Source organism: Topomyia yanbarensis, chromosome 1 (genome assembly GCF_030247195.1).
Source record: "Topomyia yanbarensis strain Yona2022 chromosome 1, ASM3024719v1, whole genome shotgun sequence".
Classification (NCBI taxonomy): domain Eukaryota; kingdom Metazoa; phylum Arthropoda; class Insecta; order Diptera; family Culicidae; genus Topomyia; species Topomyia yanbarensis.
Genome location: NC_080670.1, coordinates 20,026,251 through 20,041,908, shown reverse-complemented (window position 1 = coordinate 20,041,908; position 15,658 = coordinate 20,026,251). Strand labels below are relative to the sequence as shown.

The following is a 15,658-nucleotide window of genomic DNA, read 5'->3' as shown; positions in this document are numbered from 1 at the left end:
GCTCTTAGCTGACTGTTAGTTTGGGCTGGTGCAGAGTATGAAATAACAAAAAACATAAAAAAGGCCCATAAGCCCTCTCGGTCTCCTCGATGCACCACTATCGAGGCGTAATGCAATAACCATCTTAAAGCAGGTGTCTGCTCAAATATACTTGAAGATGTTTGCAATACCGTCAAACCCGTCAACCTAGGAGAGGGGTAAAGGTTCTCTAGAACGCCTTGCAATTAAATTGTGCTACTCCATACTGTGGGAAAATATATATAAAAGATTTAATAAATGAACTAATTATTTGTTTATCAATTATTTCTAGTGTTCTCTGAATCGGTAAAAAGTTTTGCGGTAAAATTTCTTGGGAATTAATTGTTAGCACCAAGCTTATTTGGATGGAATCCAAATTTGTTAAATCCAAACTGTAAACAAAAGGACCAGCACTTGTCAAATTTGTGAGGTTAGGGCATTGCATACAATGGTCAAAACAACAATTTCGGCTCATCAAGCCAATGTTAGTATTGTGTCACTGCCGCCGTTGCTCTCATTGGCTACCGTCCAAAATTTGCGTCATAGACACTGGCGGCTCCAGGGAGGAGAGAATTTGTGCCATAGACTTTTTTTTTAAACCAAGAGAAGGTAAATTTATAAAATTTGGAAACAAAAGCAATTTCGAATTTTGTCAAGCACTAAGCAAAGCATTGTTTCTATTAGGCTTGTAGTGCTGGTATCGAAATCGGCGAATAAAGAACCATTTTTGTTATCGAAATACCGATTTCGGGCTTGAAATTACCCATCTACAGGATATTGTGTCCTGTCTCGCGTCGCGTTTTTGTAAGTCTAAGTTTTTGAGTTAGCACAGACCCCAAATAAGCGAAATACTGGTACTGAATAAAAAAAGCACCGGTACATTCGGTGCCATGTATAAGTAAACACAAATCGTTATTATTTATCTCCGATTCCTCAATCCACTCAAAAGTGTCATAGAAGCGACAGGCAGTTTTACACGCCGGCTTCTGAAGAAAGCTTCGTTGACACAAAGTAAACTAACGCCGTAATATTGAAAGCCCTGGTTTTTTATATCATGTTAATCTACAGGTTTTTGGGAGCTTAGGAAATCCATTGTTCGAAGATCGTGCAAAATGTTTTCATAAGGCTAACTTCTTATTTTCGCCGATATAAAGTTCGCAAATGATCATTTCTTCTTCCGATAATTTCTTGAACAGAATAATGTTCGCAAACATCGGCACTCATGAAGTTCACTGACGATTTTTTCCCTAGCGATAGTTCATATCAGTGAACCTTTTATCAGAAAATCGGTGATGAAAAGATTCTCATGTGAACATTGATATTTTTATTTTTTCCCAATACTGCATGTCAGTACAATCATCCATTTCCTACAAAATGTTAGTTCCACTAAACTTTTAAAGGAAGAGAGATAGAATATGGACAAAAATTGCTGGAAAAGGATTGTTCTACAACTTTGTAGAACACCAAAATCTTTCCGTTGAAATGTTAGTGTTGACGCTCTCTGTGGTGAAATAAAGAATTAACCCTACACTCAAAAAATAAATCACTTTAAAGTTACATGAATTTTCATGTAAATGAATATTTTCCAACATTTAACAAATATTACGTGATTCCTATAAACGACATTTGACCAACCTGTAACATCTACTTTATTCACACATGACCTTTAAGTGATAGTACGTTATTCGTTGAAACGTAGCTCACGTGAACTTCCTATGTGAAAAAATAGCTGCAAATTTGGTCACTGATTAAACTATTTCGAATCTATTGAGTTAAATGTTGCTAATTATGTTGTAAGTATTGCTTGCTAAATTTTTGGGATATGCAAAATCATATTGCTTATCTTAATTTCAGAATAACTCTTGACCAAATTGAGCACGACATGTAAGTGCAAAGTAAAGTCGTTGTTTATCCGGTGGGTAATATGTACTGCATATAAAGAAACCTTCATAACAAATTGAACAAAACTGTAATTTAAATTAATCTTTCCTCCGTTATTTCCAAAAAAGGTATTTCGTCAATATGGTTTGGCCCTTTCTACAAAAAACTCTCGATTTTGTTGTTGTTATATTTGGTGGTGATGCTACATTGGAATAGTACCGTTCCGAGTGTAAAAGGTGCCGACGAGTCTCGTGTCAGAGCCAATAGACGGTAAAATAGATTGCAACCAACATACGTTAACCGTGCCGTTCGGAATGCTCAGGATAAACAGGAAGTCCGTTAATAATAGGGACAGCCAATAAATACCTTCCGACGGTGCTGGTTCGTCATAAAGGTGAGCTGATTGTATTATAACTGTTCTTATTGCATCTGATTATATCAATCATCAATGCTTTTTCTATATTTGTAGAGTAGATATTCCGTTTCCACAATTAATGACTATGGACGAATTGAACATCGATCTGGGCAATCTTTATCTCTGAGGGACGAGAAAGGGCTCAACCCCAGCAAGTCATCCAACATGTTAGTGCTATTACCATCTCTATCCACGTTTATTTTGCCATATTTGTGGATCTAATGTACACATCGTCCCATAAACTATCGCATGATACGGGAATTAACATTTAGTGCATGCTAATCTGGTGATCCTTATTACTGTGATCATGTGACAATACTGGTGATCGTGCTGTACAAATGATCGCAACGACGATTAATACTGGAGAGTCGCAATTGGAACCATTGCACAAACATGTGAGAAACCGTAAGTGCTTCTTGATCTGTGGGTGATTTGTGCACAAACATTAGCCTGAACAAAATTACAGGAGGCTTAAATTGCATATATTTCGGACGGTGAGATTGTATTTGCTACTCGGAGTTGATTAGAAATGCATCGAATTCACAACAATAACTTCACTTGTGGTGATCTTTGTGGTAAGATTTAAATATTGTTAAATATCCGGTGAAAATGGATTATAAAAAAATCAATTAAATTTCAGATGCAGTTCCTTCTGTTGGCAATCTTCATAAAAGCGCTACCGATTTCAACCTATTTTTGTTTGGTGGTAAAGCCGTTACACTAAAATATGCTGGAGCAGGTTTTTATCTAGTGATTGAAAATCATGAACATAAGAATGCATAAGAATGCATAGGATCTATTTTTTTATAGACCCCTACCTTCTTTAAAAAAAAGTGATTTAGCTAATTAAAGAAATTGGATTTTGAAGTATCTTGGCGTCTAAAACACACTATTAAAATGTATGTAAAGCCTTATATTCAGTTAATGCAATTAGGATTTGAATAAATTGTTATGAACCTATTTTATTTATTTAAATGAAATAATTGAAAAAATCTGCATGTACGTCTTCAAATAATTATCACGGTTGGCGTCATGTAAATGTTACATTTGTTTTCACTTAATTATTACGTTTGACTCCATGTATTTGTCACGTTTCGCTTCATGTAATGATTACGTGATTTTCTATTACTAATTATCTCGAAAACACATAACATCTACCTGATGATTCAGATATTGAAGTTGATTTTAATTTACAGGATCATTCGATAAAAAATACGTGAAAAATGCGGTGGATGAGAATCACATATGTTTTCACGTAGAAGCAAAGTGATTTATTTTTTGAGTGTAGAACGTTGCACTGGGGTACAAATGTACCCTAGGCTTTCTTTAGAGCCGTGTGAAGACGAGAATTAGTAATTTACCGACCTGTGACCCTAACCATAATTTAATTTAGAGTTCCTAAATTCTTTCTCATTTTTGTTTATTTTTATTGTTTATTTTTTATAGTTTTTCAAAACAATGGCTCTGTGTAACAGTAACTTGCGAAAATTGCGATCAAACGCGTGGGGTAATTTTGTACCCCAGTGCAACGTTCCAGGGTGGAAAACGCAAAGGGTTAAAATTTTCTGGTTAAAATGACTCTTATCATGTACTAAAACTCTTTCAAGCATACTATTCAGTTTAAACCAACCATTATTTCGCAACAAATAATGTTCGTGGAAATCGATTACTGATCCTCCAGTTGTGGTGGCAGGCCCCATGCAAAACTAACGCAGGTATCGCTTCATGGACATTTTAGTAACTTCTCTTAAGGAAGTTGGATTGATTTACAGTCTTCGACAAAGTTGTAGGCAATAAAATTATCTATCGTATTTTCACTTGCAGTGATAAATTGGTGCATGCAGTGCCACGTAGCGGTGAAAATGCAAGTTCGAGCTTTCTTTCCTGTCAAAAAATCTCATTCAAACTTCGAACACGTTGGTCCGGTAGCTAGACTTGTCCGATTCGGCTGAAATTTGGAGTAGACACTCCTGGTGGGACTAGGAATAGACTCAAAGTTGGCCCGATTCGTGGCATTTTTTATTGTCAGTCTAATGTACTAGTCTCCAGTGATCCCCTGATTATTTATGCAAGCAGGTAGGCCAGGCTAGGGTTGATACTATTCTCCATGAATACTATCAGAATCGGATCCATCTGATGCACAAAAACAGATTTGGTGATATCTCGAAACAAAATTATGATGGAGTCATTCTAAAAATCGATAACCCCGGCCAAATCTTGCTTGAGTTATCCTAAATTTTACTCACCTATTGCAAGTATAATTTTTTTAGGAAAGCTTGATAGAACCGAAGACAAAAAGGTAAAAAATGTGGAGTTATGAAAACGAATTCAAAGATTAATTTTTCATGATTTTGAAAAAACAAAAATAAAAAAATAAATAGGGTAAAGTGCCTATTTTAACCATACTAAGGAGGATGCCTCACTAATTCATTAATTACTCGGCTCACAATCAATGGAATGCGTATAAATTGGCATCAACAGGTTTGCTTTGTTTTTTTTCTCTGTTTATTTGACACGTCTCAACGCGTTAGCATAACTGAGCCGGACATCTTTTAATCCTTTACAATATGTAAAGATAAAGAATTTACAGGGTTTATTTTTTACTCGTACCATCTTGTTGACGCAGCTTGCTGCTGCGTGTTGAGATTCTTTTCCTTGGCGGTGAAAAGTTGTTCGCCGAATCCTGAGGGTCATTTGGTCTGCCTTCTTTCTCGTTGTCGTACTCGTCCATATCCTCATCTGTGCTACTCGCATGCTGTTCACGATCGGTTGTTCTGGTTTGTGCTTTAATCGTATGGGTCGCTATTGTGTGTCCGTTCTCTTCTGATTTCGCTTCATTGTTGTTGTTGCTGGTTGTTGGCTTAGAGACATTAAACGCGATCGTTGTAGAATTCATGTTTGTTGCTTCTTGATCCGGAGAAGCTGGTTTTGCAGCTGTTAGTGGTTTAGCGTAAGATGGTTGTGTGATGATTTCAGTTCGATTTGAGTTTTCCTTAACAGTTTCTACGCAAGGTTTTCCGAGGTGCAGCTTCTTCGTACAGAACTGGCACGTAGGAATTTGCCCTGGGTACGTGACTAGTGATGTCTATTGAATGAGAGCATCGTCCCTTCCTAACACTGTGAAGCTTAAGTAAGAGGGAATTGGCTTGGTCACACGCATTCTCACTACACGAACACCGTTAGGGATGCCCGAGAAAAAATTCCTCCATGTATCATGTGTAATGGAGTCTACTTCTCCGTATTTTTGCAAGCATTTTTTAATCGCGCCGTCAGGGATACGCGTAGCCAAATCATGGACCCGAACTTCTACAGCGCCGTTCTCGATGTATACGGGAATGCTATATTTAACATTGCCGCATTCGGCGGTGTGCTGCATGTTGTTTCGCGAGGCGAATGACTCAGCTTGGTTAATGTTGTTGAACGAAATCAGCACGCAATGTTTGATATGATGCATTTGTAGGGTTTTCACTTCAGCCAGATTGAGTTCCATCTGCACTTTTAATAACTGTTCCACTTCCCGAATGGCTGGTCTTACGGGGCATTTTGAAAAATCAACAGCAACACAGTTCGGCCGCATCAGTGTTGCTTTTTGCTGGGAACCGTCACTCATCACTAAATCGCACAGTAGGTATAGGCTATTGTTATATGGACTGCTTGTGTGATAGGCACCGATTGATTTTTAGGTAGAATTGACTGTTTCACTTGCGCGGGACGATTTTGACGTAGGACTACGTCTTTGTTTTAGATATAGGGGTGCACGTTGCAAATTCTACAAAAATGGTATGTAACGAAAAGTGGTCCAATTTTAAACGCATATAATTCAGCCATCTCACGATAAATTTTCAAATTTTTTGCACAAATCGCCCCGAAATACTTCTAAGAATAGATTCCAACAGATAAACCCAAATATTTTTGATATCATAGCATTAAAAAATTAAATAATATGCAACCTTGTCAAAATATCGCGCATTAACACACAGAAGATAGCGCTTCCCAAGCCCTGTACGACAGATTGGTGTACCTAGCGCGCTACGCTTCTATGAATGACGTCATCATCGACTATTTAAAGAACGGACTTGGCCAGACACGCTCAGTTCCCTGTTGAACGGCTGGCGAAGCAGATCACTGCGCTGTGTTTTTTTACAGCCAGTGTAGCTGAACTAGAAGTCCGTTACACTGGCTGTGGAGGGACGCTACCCTGTGTCGTCCAACAGGCGACCGCTCCAGCTGCTTCCTAAATGCCGCTGTAATGTTGCCAGTAAATTTTTGGTTTAACTAGCACATGTATTTGCTATTTGCGCTTGAAATTAAGTAATGTAGTGGTAGTAATAAGCTTCCCATTTTGGTTTAAACGCAAGGACAGTTTTTAAAACAGAATTTGATTAATTAGTGCCATCTAAGCAATTTTATCAATTCTGTAATTTAAAAGGAATTTTACGGAACTTGGTGAATTTGGCCCCACTTGCAACTGGTATAACCAACCTGCACAAAGTGTTGCATAACGCAGGGCTGTTTTTTGGAACAAAATCATTCAGCCCTTCGCTATGCAAAATCACGATGTTATCCCTCTAAGAACGGTTGGTTTCAAAATTGTCCAATGAAGGACGTTCGTTGGACCAATTCGAACAACGTCCAAATAACCGTTCAACAAACGTCCACCGTTGGACCCGTGTTGAACGATTTTGAAACAATTTTTTGGACGTCTCAGTGGGATGGCAGATGGGCTAAGCGCGGCCGTTCCTTTCAATCGGGAAAGGCCGCGTGGAATTTTAGTGAAATGCGCTAATAGTGTCGTGGTGGTACTAGTTGTCTCTTTCGCTCTACCCATCATCATCAGCGTTGACCAGGGTTGCCACTATTTTTCAAAGAATATCTGGCAGATCAACTAAAAATGTCTGGCAAAATCTGTCACTTAACAGCGACCTCAAAGTCATCGAAATTTATCTATCGATTTTTGTTAAATTTGGGAAAATGTGCCCCAAATTTCCAAAATGTGTATGCAAAATGTGTATGCAACTTAAAAATCTGGCAGAATGAGGGGTTTATCTTTATGTCTGGAAGCTGCAAAAAACTCTGGCAGTGCCAGATAAATCTGGCATAATGGCATCCCTGGCGTTGACTCATTTTGCATTGTACGCTTGGGTTCAATGTTTGGGGCGAATGTGTTGGTAGGTAGGGGAACTGGCGGTAAAATGAACACGTTAAGCAAAATCATTATTTTCTAACTAATAAGTGAATGAGATATTACAATCACCTTATGTTTCTTGTTAGACATGTTTTGTACATATCTGGTAAAAATACTTCGTCATAAACACATTTTTTCAAACATGATTCTTGATTTCTAAACATGTTCAAAAATGAGACATGTTTATAGCGAGTGGGTAAAATGAACATGTGGCGGTGGTAAAATGAACAGCTTCTGGTGACCTGCAAAATGTCCTGTATGTATGCAATGCGCAGCGTTGGAAAGCATCCGATCAATGCTAATATCCCAACAAATCATGAGCTTTGCATACACACAGGGCATTTTGCAGGCAAAAAAATTGTCACGGAAGAATTGAATTTCCATGACATAATATTAACCATTTTACAATCCTGTGGCATCGAAACACATCTACAAACTTGGGGTTATCCATGGGTGTTTGAACTTTTAGAATCTGTTTGAGAGGAACTAGAAAGCTTGTTCTATACATGAGATGTGATTATATTGTCTAAAATTTGATGTTTCTTCACCGGTCCGGGTGTTTTTTTCCCACACACTAAGTACTAAGAAAATAAATATTTTACATTAAGTAGTATAGTCCTACGTCTACAGTTCGTGCAACCCCATAGGGCTGCCCCTTGTAGTTTTTTGCCTCTGCTCAGGGCGAGATAAGAAGACAAACTTAGGTTTGCTTTGTTGTTAAGAACCAAAATGATAACACAAATGCGCTGAAAACAGCGAAATTATCGCGCTTGAGCGCAACGTAAACTCGAATCGAGTGCCCCTATTGTTGCGCTCTCCTTTGACTCAATGCGTTGAACAAAGATGGCAGACGCTACTCTAACCAACGGCTTCAAGTGGGTAAGGTGATAATAGAAACATGGCGAAAATAGGCTCATCACCCTATGTTTAATGTTTTCGATTACAGTATAAAACATTAGATAAGATAAATCATTGATGAAATTTTCCTGTAAAACGTCCTGAAACTAAAACGCGCTAAAAGACTTCAGAGAGTGCATTGTGCAGCGGCTTTCCCTAACTTACACAAGACAGATGGAAAATACCCGTGTTTGATCTATCCTGTCTATGGAAATGGGTGGTGAACAGAAGCGGTTCTTCCAGTATTTATTGTTTGGCATGCTTACAGCCCACCGCTTTAGCCATGTTATTGGTTGTGATATACTCGCCCAGTAATAGTTTTACCACATTCTACCCTTCGCTATTGGAAACCGCAACGTCCATTCAAAGGGACCGTTACATTGTTACTATGATAAATCCTATCGATAAATTGATTGAATCAACCGCATAATTATTCATTCAGCCGAAGCCGTACTTCGATGAAATGGCGCCATTTACGTACGCAAATAGAACAAAGTCGATTCTAGTTCGGAGGACGCTAGAGTCAGAGGGATGTTATATGAACGTATTTACGAAAGCGGGGGAAAGATTATTTTAACATACATACAAAGTGGGTGAGTGGATGCACGTTGTTTCAATGCACGTAAGTGTCGACTGAACGGCCTGAATCAAACCCAAAAGATGATACCTCATCCAGAGCATCGAGGTGAGAACGTACCATTTGTGCACTGGTAATAACAGCTCGTGTGACACAAGTCACAAAAGCGAAACTTTAATTTGCTTCTATGCTTCATGCAGTCGCTCGGTGCGGTGCAGTGCCGCCTCTGTGTTATGGGAAACGCTGCAAGTGGAGCGGTGTGGCAGGAAATTAAATTAATGTGCGCTGTGGGAAAATGGAAATATGGGTGTCTTGTGAATTGTACCCGTACCCGGGGTATCTCTCCGACTGCGGCTCGTTCATTTATGTGGAAGGGGGAAGTCATACAAAATTTATAACACGAATAATTACGTGGTGTCGGGAAAAATTAAAATACCTCGAAAGGGTTCAAACGTTAATGCAATTCCTGGTAAATAGTTTCGCCAGTATTTATGAAGAAATATTGACAGCTGTATGCACAACTAATTAGGTATTCATATACCAGAAATCTGATATAAAGTTAAAAATTTACTCGTGCGAAACGGTGCACTAAAGTTTGTCCACCTTTTTACCAATCAAAAGAAAAGAATTTTGTCAACATCCTTTTGTCTACTTGACATACAAATATGCCCATCAATGACACAGATTAAAACTGATAAAAACACCACTGTTTGTAGTGCATGGTTTACATCCTCTGAATTGAATGTGTTTCAGAAAATCCTACGGAGCTGTAATTGAACCAGCTAAAGAGTACTAAAATATTTCGTGTTGGCATTGGATCACAAGCAAAATATTCGCATGAAAATACTGTATTTGGCAGGCAATCTGCACTTCTGGAAAACTAAGTGAAATTTACCTCACAACACGCCCCTTAATGATAAAATTTACAATACTGAATACCTCCAAGAAAGCCTTTTTTACAGCAAGGACTTGAATCCAAAGAACTGTCCTAAACTACATCCAACCGAACCCATTCGACCGTGATGAAGTGGGGACTCAGAAGTTTGAAAATACAGTAATGAACTCGAATAATATTTGTAGAAATTGGATAAAAATGTGAAATGGTATCAGATACTACTGTAAAAGTTCATATTGTATGGCATGTAGCAAAAATGACAAGAATTTCACAGTATTTGATCAAATATGTTGAGGGTTGTTTCAAAACATTTCCCAAAGTAACCCATTATGAGTAGTTGGCATCTGGCAAATTGAAACTTCACAAGCACTTCTTCTACATCCCCGTTTTTTTATAAATAATACGAACAATGTCGGTTCTTATCTGAATGATCAATCTGCAAAAGTCATTTCCTCGTTGGGAACGTGTCGATTGCGAAATGAGGAATCAAAAGCACCACTCGCCAAAAAGTTAATTCGAATACATTAACGTTTCAATACCCTCCCCGCCAACAACCTCACTGTGAACCGAACCCAGCGGTTGTTCGATTGGAGTATTCGATTATTCGACCACATCCGGCGTTGCATGGAAAATGTGTTTAATGAGTTTCGAACCATCAGCGTGCTACGTCGCCACGAACCTAACCCACCCACCGCGGTCGAATGTCGTTCTTCTTCCCTGAAACGGACCCAATAGGCTGGGTTATTCTGGCTGGCGCTGCCTGCTACTCAACGATTGCTGCTGCCGGCGGCGCGTTTATCTGAGCCAATATCAATAATCATGGCACTGATGGTGGAAGAGGTGGTGCACAAACGAGGCGGAAGGTTCGGGGAACGAGGGAAGCGAACAGAATTGGGTTGGAAAAATACGAACCTGGTGTAACAACAGATGGTGCTCGTTTGACAAGAATTTATGCAATGTAAATACAGAAATAGTTGTGCTTGATGGCGCACTAATGATAGGGGGCACCACTGTACTGAATTAATTTCGATTGTAATTGAATTTATTGGCAGAATGCGGAATATAAACAGACCAGGGTGATAGATAGCGTGCACGATATACGAGATTTACGTTTAGTCTTATAGAATTACCAAATTCAAGCAAAATCATCGTAAATCTTGCGATGTTCGGTAGCTTTTAGAAAGAAAAAGAAATACTTACTTTCAACTGTTCAAATTCTTAATCATTGTTTTTTTCTTATTCTAATCGGATTGTGGAGCGTTCTCCTATTAATCCTATCGATTCGAAGGATTTAGTTTGAATTATAACAAAAAGCTGCTTCAGTATTTGGAACGTGGGGGAGCAAACATTTAAAAATAAACACTCTAATTGTTGCTTATCGATTGATGACAGTAGGCCGCGTCCACCTCGTCCATACAGTCCATCAGGTAACGGTTCAGCTTCCGCTGTACTTGATTCGCTAGTACTAGGTCCGGAATTTTACGTAGTTCTTCTGCCACAAAATTTCCAAACACTTGAAAACTGTCGGGTTTCTCTACTTTCTGTACCGATTGCTGTTCACCGCCTGCAGTAGTCGAGTGGCGATTGCTAGTTGGAGATGAAAATTTCGGAGACACATGTTCAGGACAGGTGAGACGCCGTTTCACTTGAGCCATCTTGGTCGACCGAACCGGAGTAGACTTCGGTAGGTGTTTTATTTCATCTAGTGATTCCTGGAAGAAATGGTAGAAAATGACACTGGTTATATTTGTGAATAGGTCGCGCCGCATATGTTTATATTATCTGAAAATAAAGTTTTCGTGTGGTTCAATCGCAGCGTAACCTGTGCCAAAATTCTGAAAATAACTCGATTGAAAACTAACTAAAACATTGTAAAAAGGATTGAATTAATTATATTCCGAAAAATCCACCTAAATGATTTATTGATTGCGTGAATCGTTAAGTTTATTAGGCCTTTGGTCAATGTAATTATTTCAAATAAGTCAATATAGGAATGTCGAAATAATTTTCTCTATTTCTTTCCTGTTCGTAATTGTTTGCGAAAGATTTTCTAACCTATTAAACTGAGTCAATGCGAAATACGAAAATTAGAATACCATCGCCTTCAGAAATCAATCCGGTAACAACGGAGGAGGTCAAATCACAAATTAGAGGCTCAGTAACAGAATAACGCAGTATAAATAAACACAAATCGTGAACTTGTTCCCATTATATCCCATTCTCCAATCCATACTGGACACTTTTAAGTCGTTTTGGTTTGATCCAGAAACTGCGTCAGATTCCAACCCCAAACGCTGTCAATTAATGCATTTTGACAGCAGTTGGGGTTAGAACCTGATTCAGTTTCATCTCACGCCAAAACGGCAATAATGATGGCAACTCGATCAACGCAAATTATTAATATCTAAAATAATCGAAAACTCAATAATCGATTATAAGCTTTATAAGTTGTCGGTTAATCGAATAAAGCGATTATTAATCGGCAATTTAATTAAATTGAACTTTTCAGAGTATGTTCAAGAGAATAAAATTTCGAATTTAAAAAAAAATCTTATCGGGCAGGCGATTTGTAGGTATGGTAAAACTGGCATTGAATTCTACTTGTCATAACTAATGCAGCAGAACTATTTGCATTCCCATTACGAGGATAATTCTTGGGATTTTTTTTATTTTGCATGAATTAAAACAAGTAAATGTTTGAATTATCGCCTGGACCGATAGACTATCCAACTCCATTCATTCGCTAACGTCAAAATTGTGGGTGGGAAATACAAATAAAACTAATCCGCTCAGTAAACTCACGTGATACATATTCGATAACTCTTTATCGTGTAAGAATTTTTTATTACTACAATACTAACAATGCGCAACTGCAATTAAAAATAAACGGTTTCTAAATAGTATATATACTAAGTTGTTAATAGTATTTTTGTCAGATGATTCTGAATCGGTTAGTGCATAAAAGAACACATTTCTATCGACAACTTGCAATTTTTAATGTCCCTGATAGTAATTTTAGACATTTTAAAAAGCCCAGGAGCGATGTTTCGCTAAGTGTTCTATCTTCGAAATGTATCGTCGCTGTCTAAGCCTATATATTTGCGAGCAACTTACCGAAGCCATGGATCAATCATATATTTACAATGTGTAGAACTTACAACAAAAAATTTTAAGTGGGACACATCACGCACACGCAACCTGCCAATTAGTGTGGAGATTTTCATTCCTATGGGAGAAACAAGGGCTTCTTCGCCTTTTGCATCGAGGTCATCCAAATCATTCTCGATGCCATTATCGTCATCGTTAATGCTGTGATGATGTTCGTGTTCAGATTTTCTTCGTTGTTTCAAATCACGGATCACAAGCCGTCTTTGGTATTAACTTCCTGCGGGTTGTTCATTTGGGGGTACCGGATGCAGCTTTTGACTAATATGGTTGTCCTGGATATGAGTACCGCTGGTTCAAATGATGTACTCACATTAAAAAAAAAACAATTCTATCAAATTATATTTCTGCTCTCATGCCTCTATAAAAATACCAAATTTTAGCGCTTGGAAACGCTGATAAAATATTTAAAAAAATCTACTTCTTTTTAATAAACATCGCATTTCACCGCATTCCACGTAGCTTTCGATAAACGATCATACGTATTCTAGTAGAAAGTACCAGAAATCGACACATATTAGTAAGTTGTTTAAAAATTGAAAAACATTTAAAGTAATGGAGGGAAAAATACTCAAAAATCGAAAATAGAAAAGGCTGTGCAAATGAAAAATGAGAACTTCTTAAGGAATGTCAGTGATACGTGCGACTACGTGCAGAGAGGAAAATTGAATCACGGAATCTTAGACATATCAGAACGAAACATCTAGCCAGGCTAGGTATACTTCGGTTGCCTATACCAACCCAAACGAGATATATCGTTCTCCGACAACGAATTTGCGCCACCGAAAAAATCCAAAAGCAAGGTCATCATTGAAACCGCTCGAGCAGCAGTAATACTTGGTACTATATAACTTGCAACTGCCAATGCATTGCCGTTGAGTTTTACTGAGTGTATTGGATTCCAAACACTGGTGAAACCTCTTTGGGATGATGTAGGCTTACCGATGAACAGAAAAAAATTATCGGATCTTCTAATTCGAGGAGCATTGTGCATTCGAGAGATTATCGCTAAAGAGATGGAAGCACATATTGTGAACATGAAAATAGATAGTGCTTCTCGGAGAAACCACCATTCTTTCGGTGGAACCGCAGTTTTTTGACGGTCGAGTTGTCTGTGGTACTAATAATGTATTTCCTTATAGTATAAATCGTGCAACATTGTTGAGTTTTTTGTATCTTTCAGCCATCAAAGAGATGGCGGTTAGTCAAACTGCAGATAACCTGCAACAAGTTTTGCAAGAAAAAGCTGATGCGAAAATATAGAATTAGTTCTGCTTAATTGTTTACCATTGCACATGCTAATGGGGCAATATGGATGGTATCTCCTAGTGGGTAAAGTATGACGTTTAGTACAGCGCCTAGCGCAGGGTTGCATTTTTGTTGTAATGTTGGAAGCGTTGTCCAAATTTCATTCCGCATACGCTATAGAATTCGTAAGGGGAACTAGAGGGTTGCTTAGAAAACCTTCGAATAAAGTACCTTAGAAAGTTTTTTGATAGTACACCTCTGTCAAAAGATAGAACTGAACTAGATCAGTTTCTACTTATCTAGATCAAAACCAAAGTTGTCAAAACAATGATCCATCTAAGATACTTTGCTAAGCCGTTAATCCTCCAGGGTATATACCCAGGACGCTGGAGGTTTTGAGCGTCGAAAGTAGCATTCTACACTGTACGACGTCTGAATTTGATACAAACATGAATAAAATTGAATTTGTTTATTTTTTCTTTCATCTCATTTCACATATGATTAAAAAGCTTTGAAGCATTTTTGAAATCGTGCATTGAAAATCCAAACTTAAAAAATAAGATTCTATTTTTGGCACGGTTACGCTTTTGGCAACTGAAAAAAAAAAATTCTAGAGAAAATTTTCAATAGGACGTAAGTAACAATGAGAGATTCTCTTTGGGGTCTTTCTCTTCTGTTCATTACTCGGCCATTCCAACATTAACTACTCTACTCTTTGCATAATATTTTAATAAAAACCGTCGGCTTTCGATATGTACTGGAAAATTAGTGCAAAGTGTTGTAATGACGTCGTAATAAACGAAAGAGAAAGTAAACAAAGAGAGGTTCTCAAAGTTACTTACGTCCTTTTGAAAATTTTCTCTAGAATTGTTGCCAAAAACGGAATCCTACTGTAATAATAACACTAAATGTATTAGGTAGATAACTGTTAGGTTGCCTGTTATGAAACTGCCATTCCAAGCGACGCCTCGCTTCGTTTTGAATTGAAATTTAACTTCATTATTCAAGTTTTTAGTCAGCATTACTCCTTCAATATGAGCCCATGTCAAAATACAACAAAACGTCCCAAAACCTACACAATACGGGCCTCATCCTATGTACCCAACGCCTGTTGCACGATTCTGTCCAGCGAGAAATAACCATTGGACAACACCGCGCCGAATTCGCTAGCATCAAGAACAAAAATAATCGCTTGTCTCGTGTGAAACAAGACAAACAAATAATTCTCGACAAACATATGATTACGGCCTAAAAGCCAATTGTCAAAATCCACTTTGAATGGAAATTCCAGACAAACCGTTACTAGTCGAACACAGTTCACAACTGTTTATGAAAGAGAAAACTTTTCTCTTTCATTTACTACCAACATCTGTGATT

At 38.0% G+C, this 15,658-nt stretch overlaps 2 protein-coding genes across 3 annotated transcripts in view; one reads left to right on the top strand and one right to left on the bottom strand.

Annotated features, from left to right (window-relative positions):
• Positions 1–15,658, top strand: part of LOC131677056 (mpv17-like protein) — a 314,479-nt gene that overhangs the window by 222,064 nt on the left and 76,757 nt on the right. The gene's annotated exons all lie outside the window — the stretch shown is intronic.
• The window catches only part of LOC131677055 (uncharacterized), a 104,108-nt gene continuing 99,522 nt past the window's right edge, over positions 11,073–15,658 (bottom strand). Inside the window, exon 3 of one of the 2 annotated variants that reach the window (XM_058956589.1) lies at positions 11,073–11,580. In XM_058956589.1, the coding sequence (XP_058812572.1) occupies positions 11,233–11,580 (348 nt within the window). In that variant the 3' untranslated portion in view covers positions 11,073–11,232. The remainder of the gene's footprint in view (positions 11,581–15,658) is intronic. The other variant, XM_058956587.1, reaches the window with a different exon arrangement.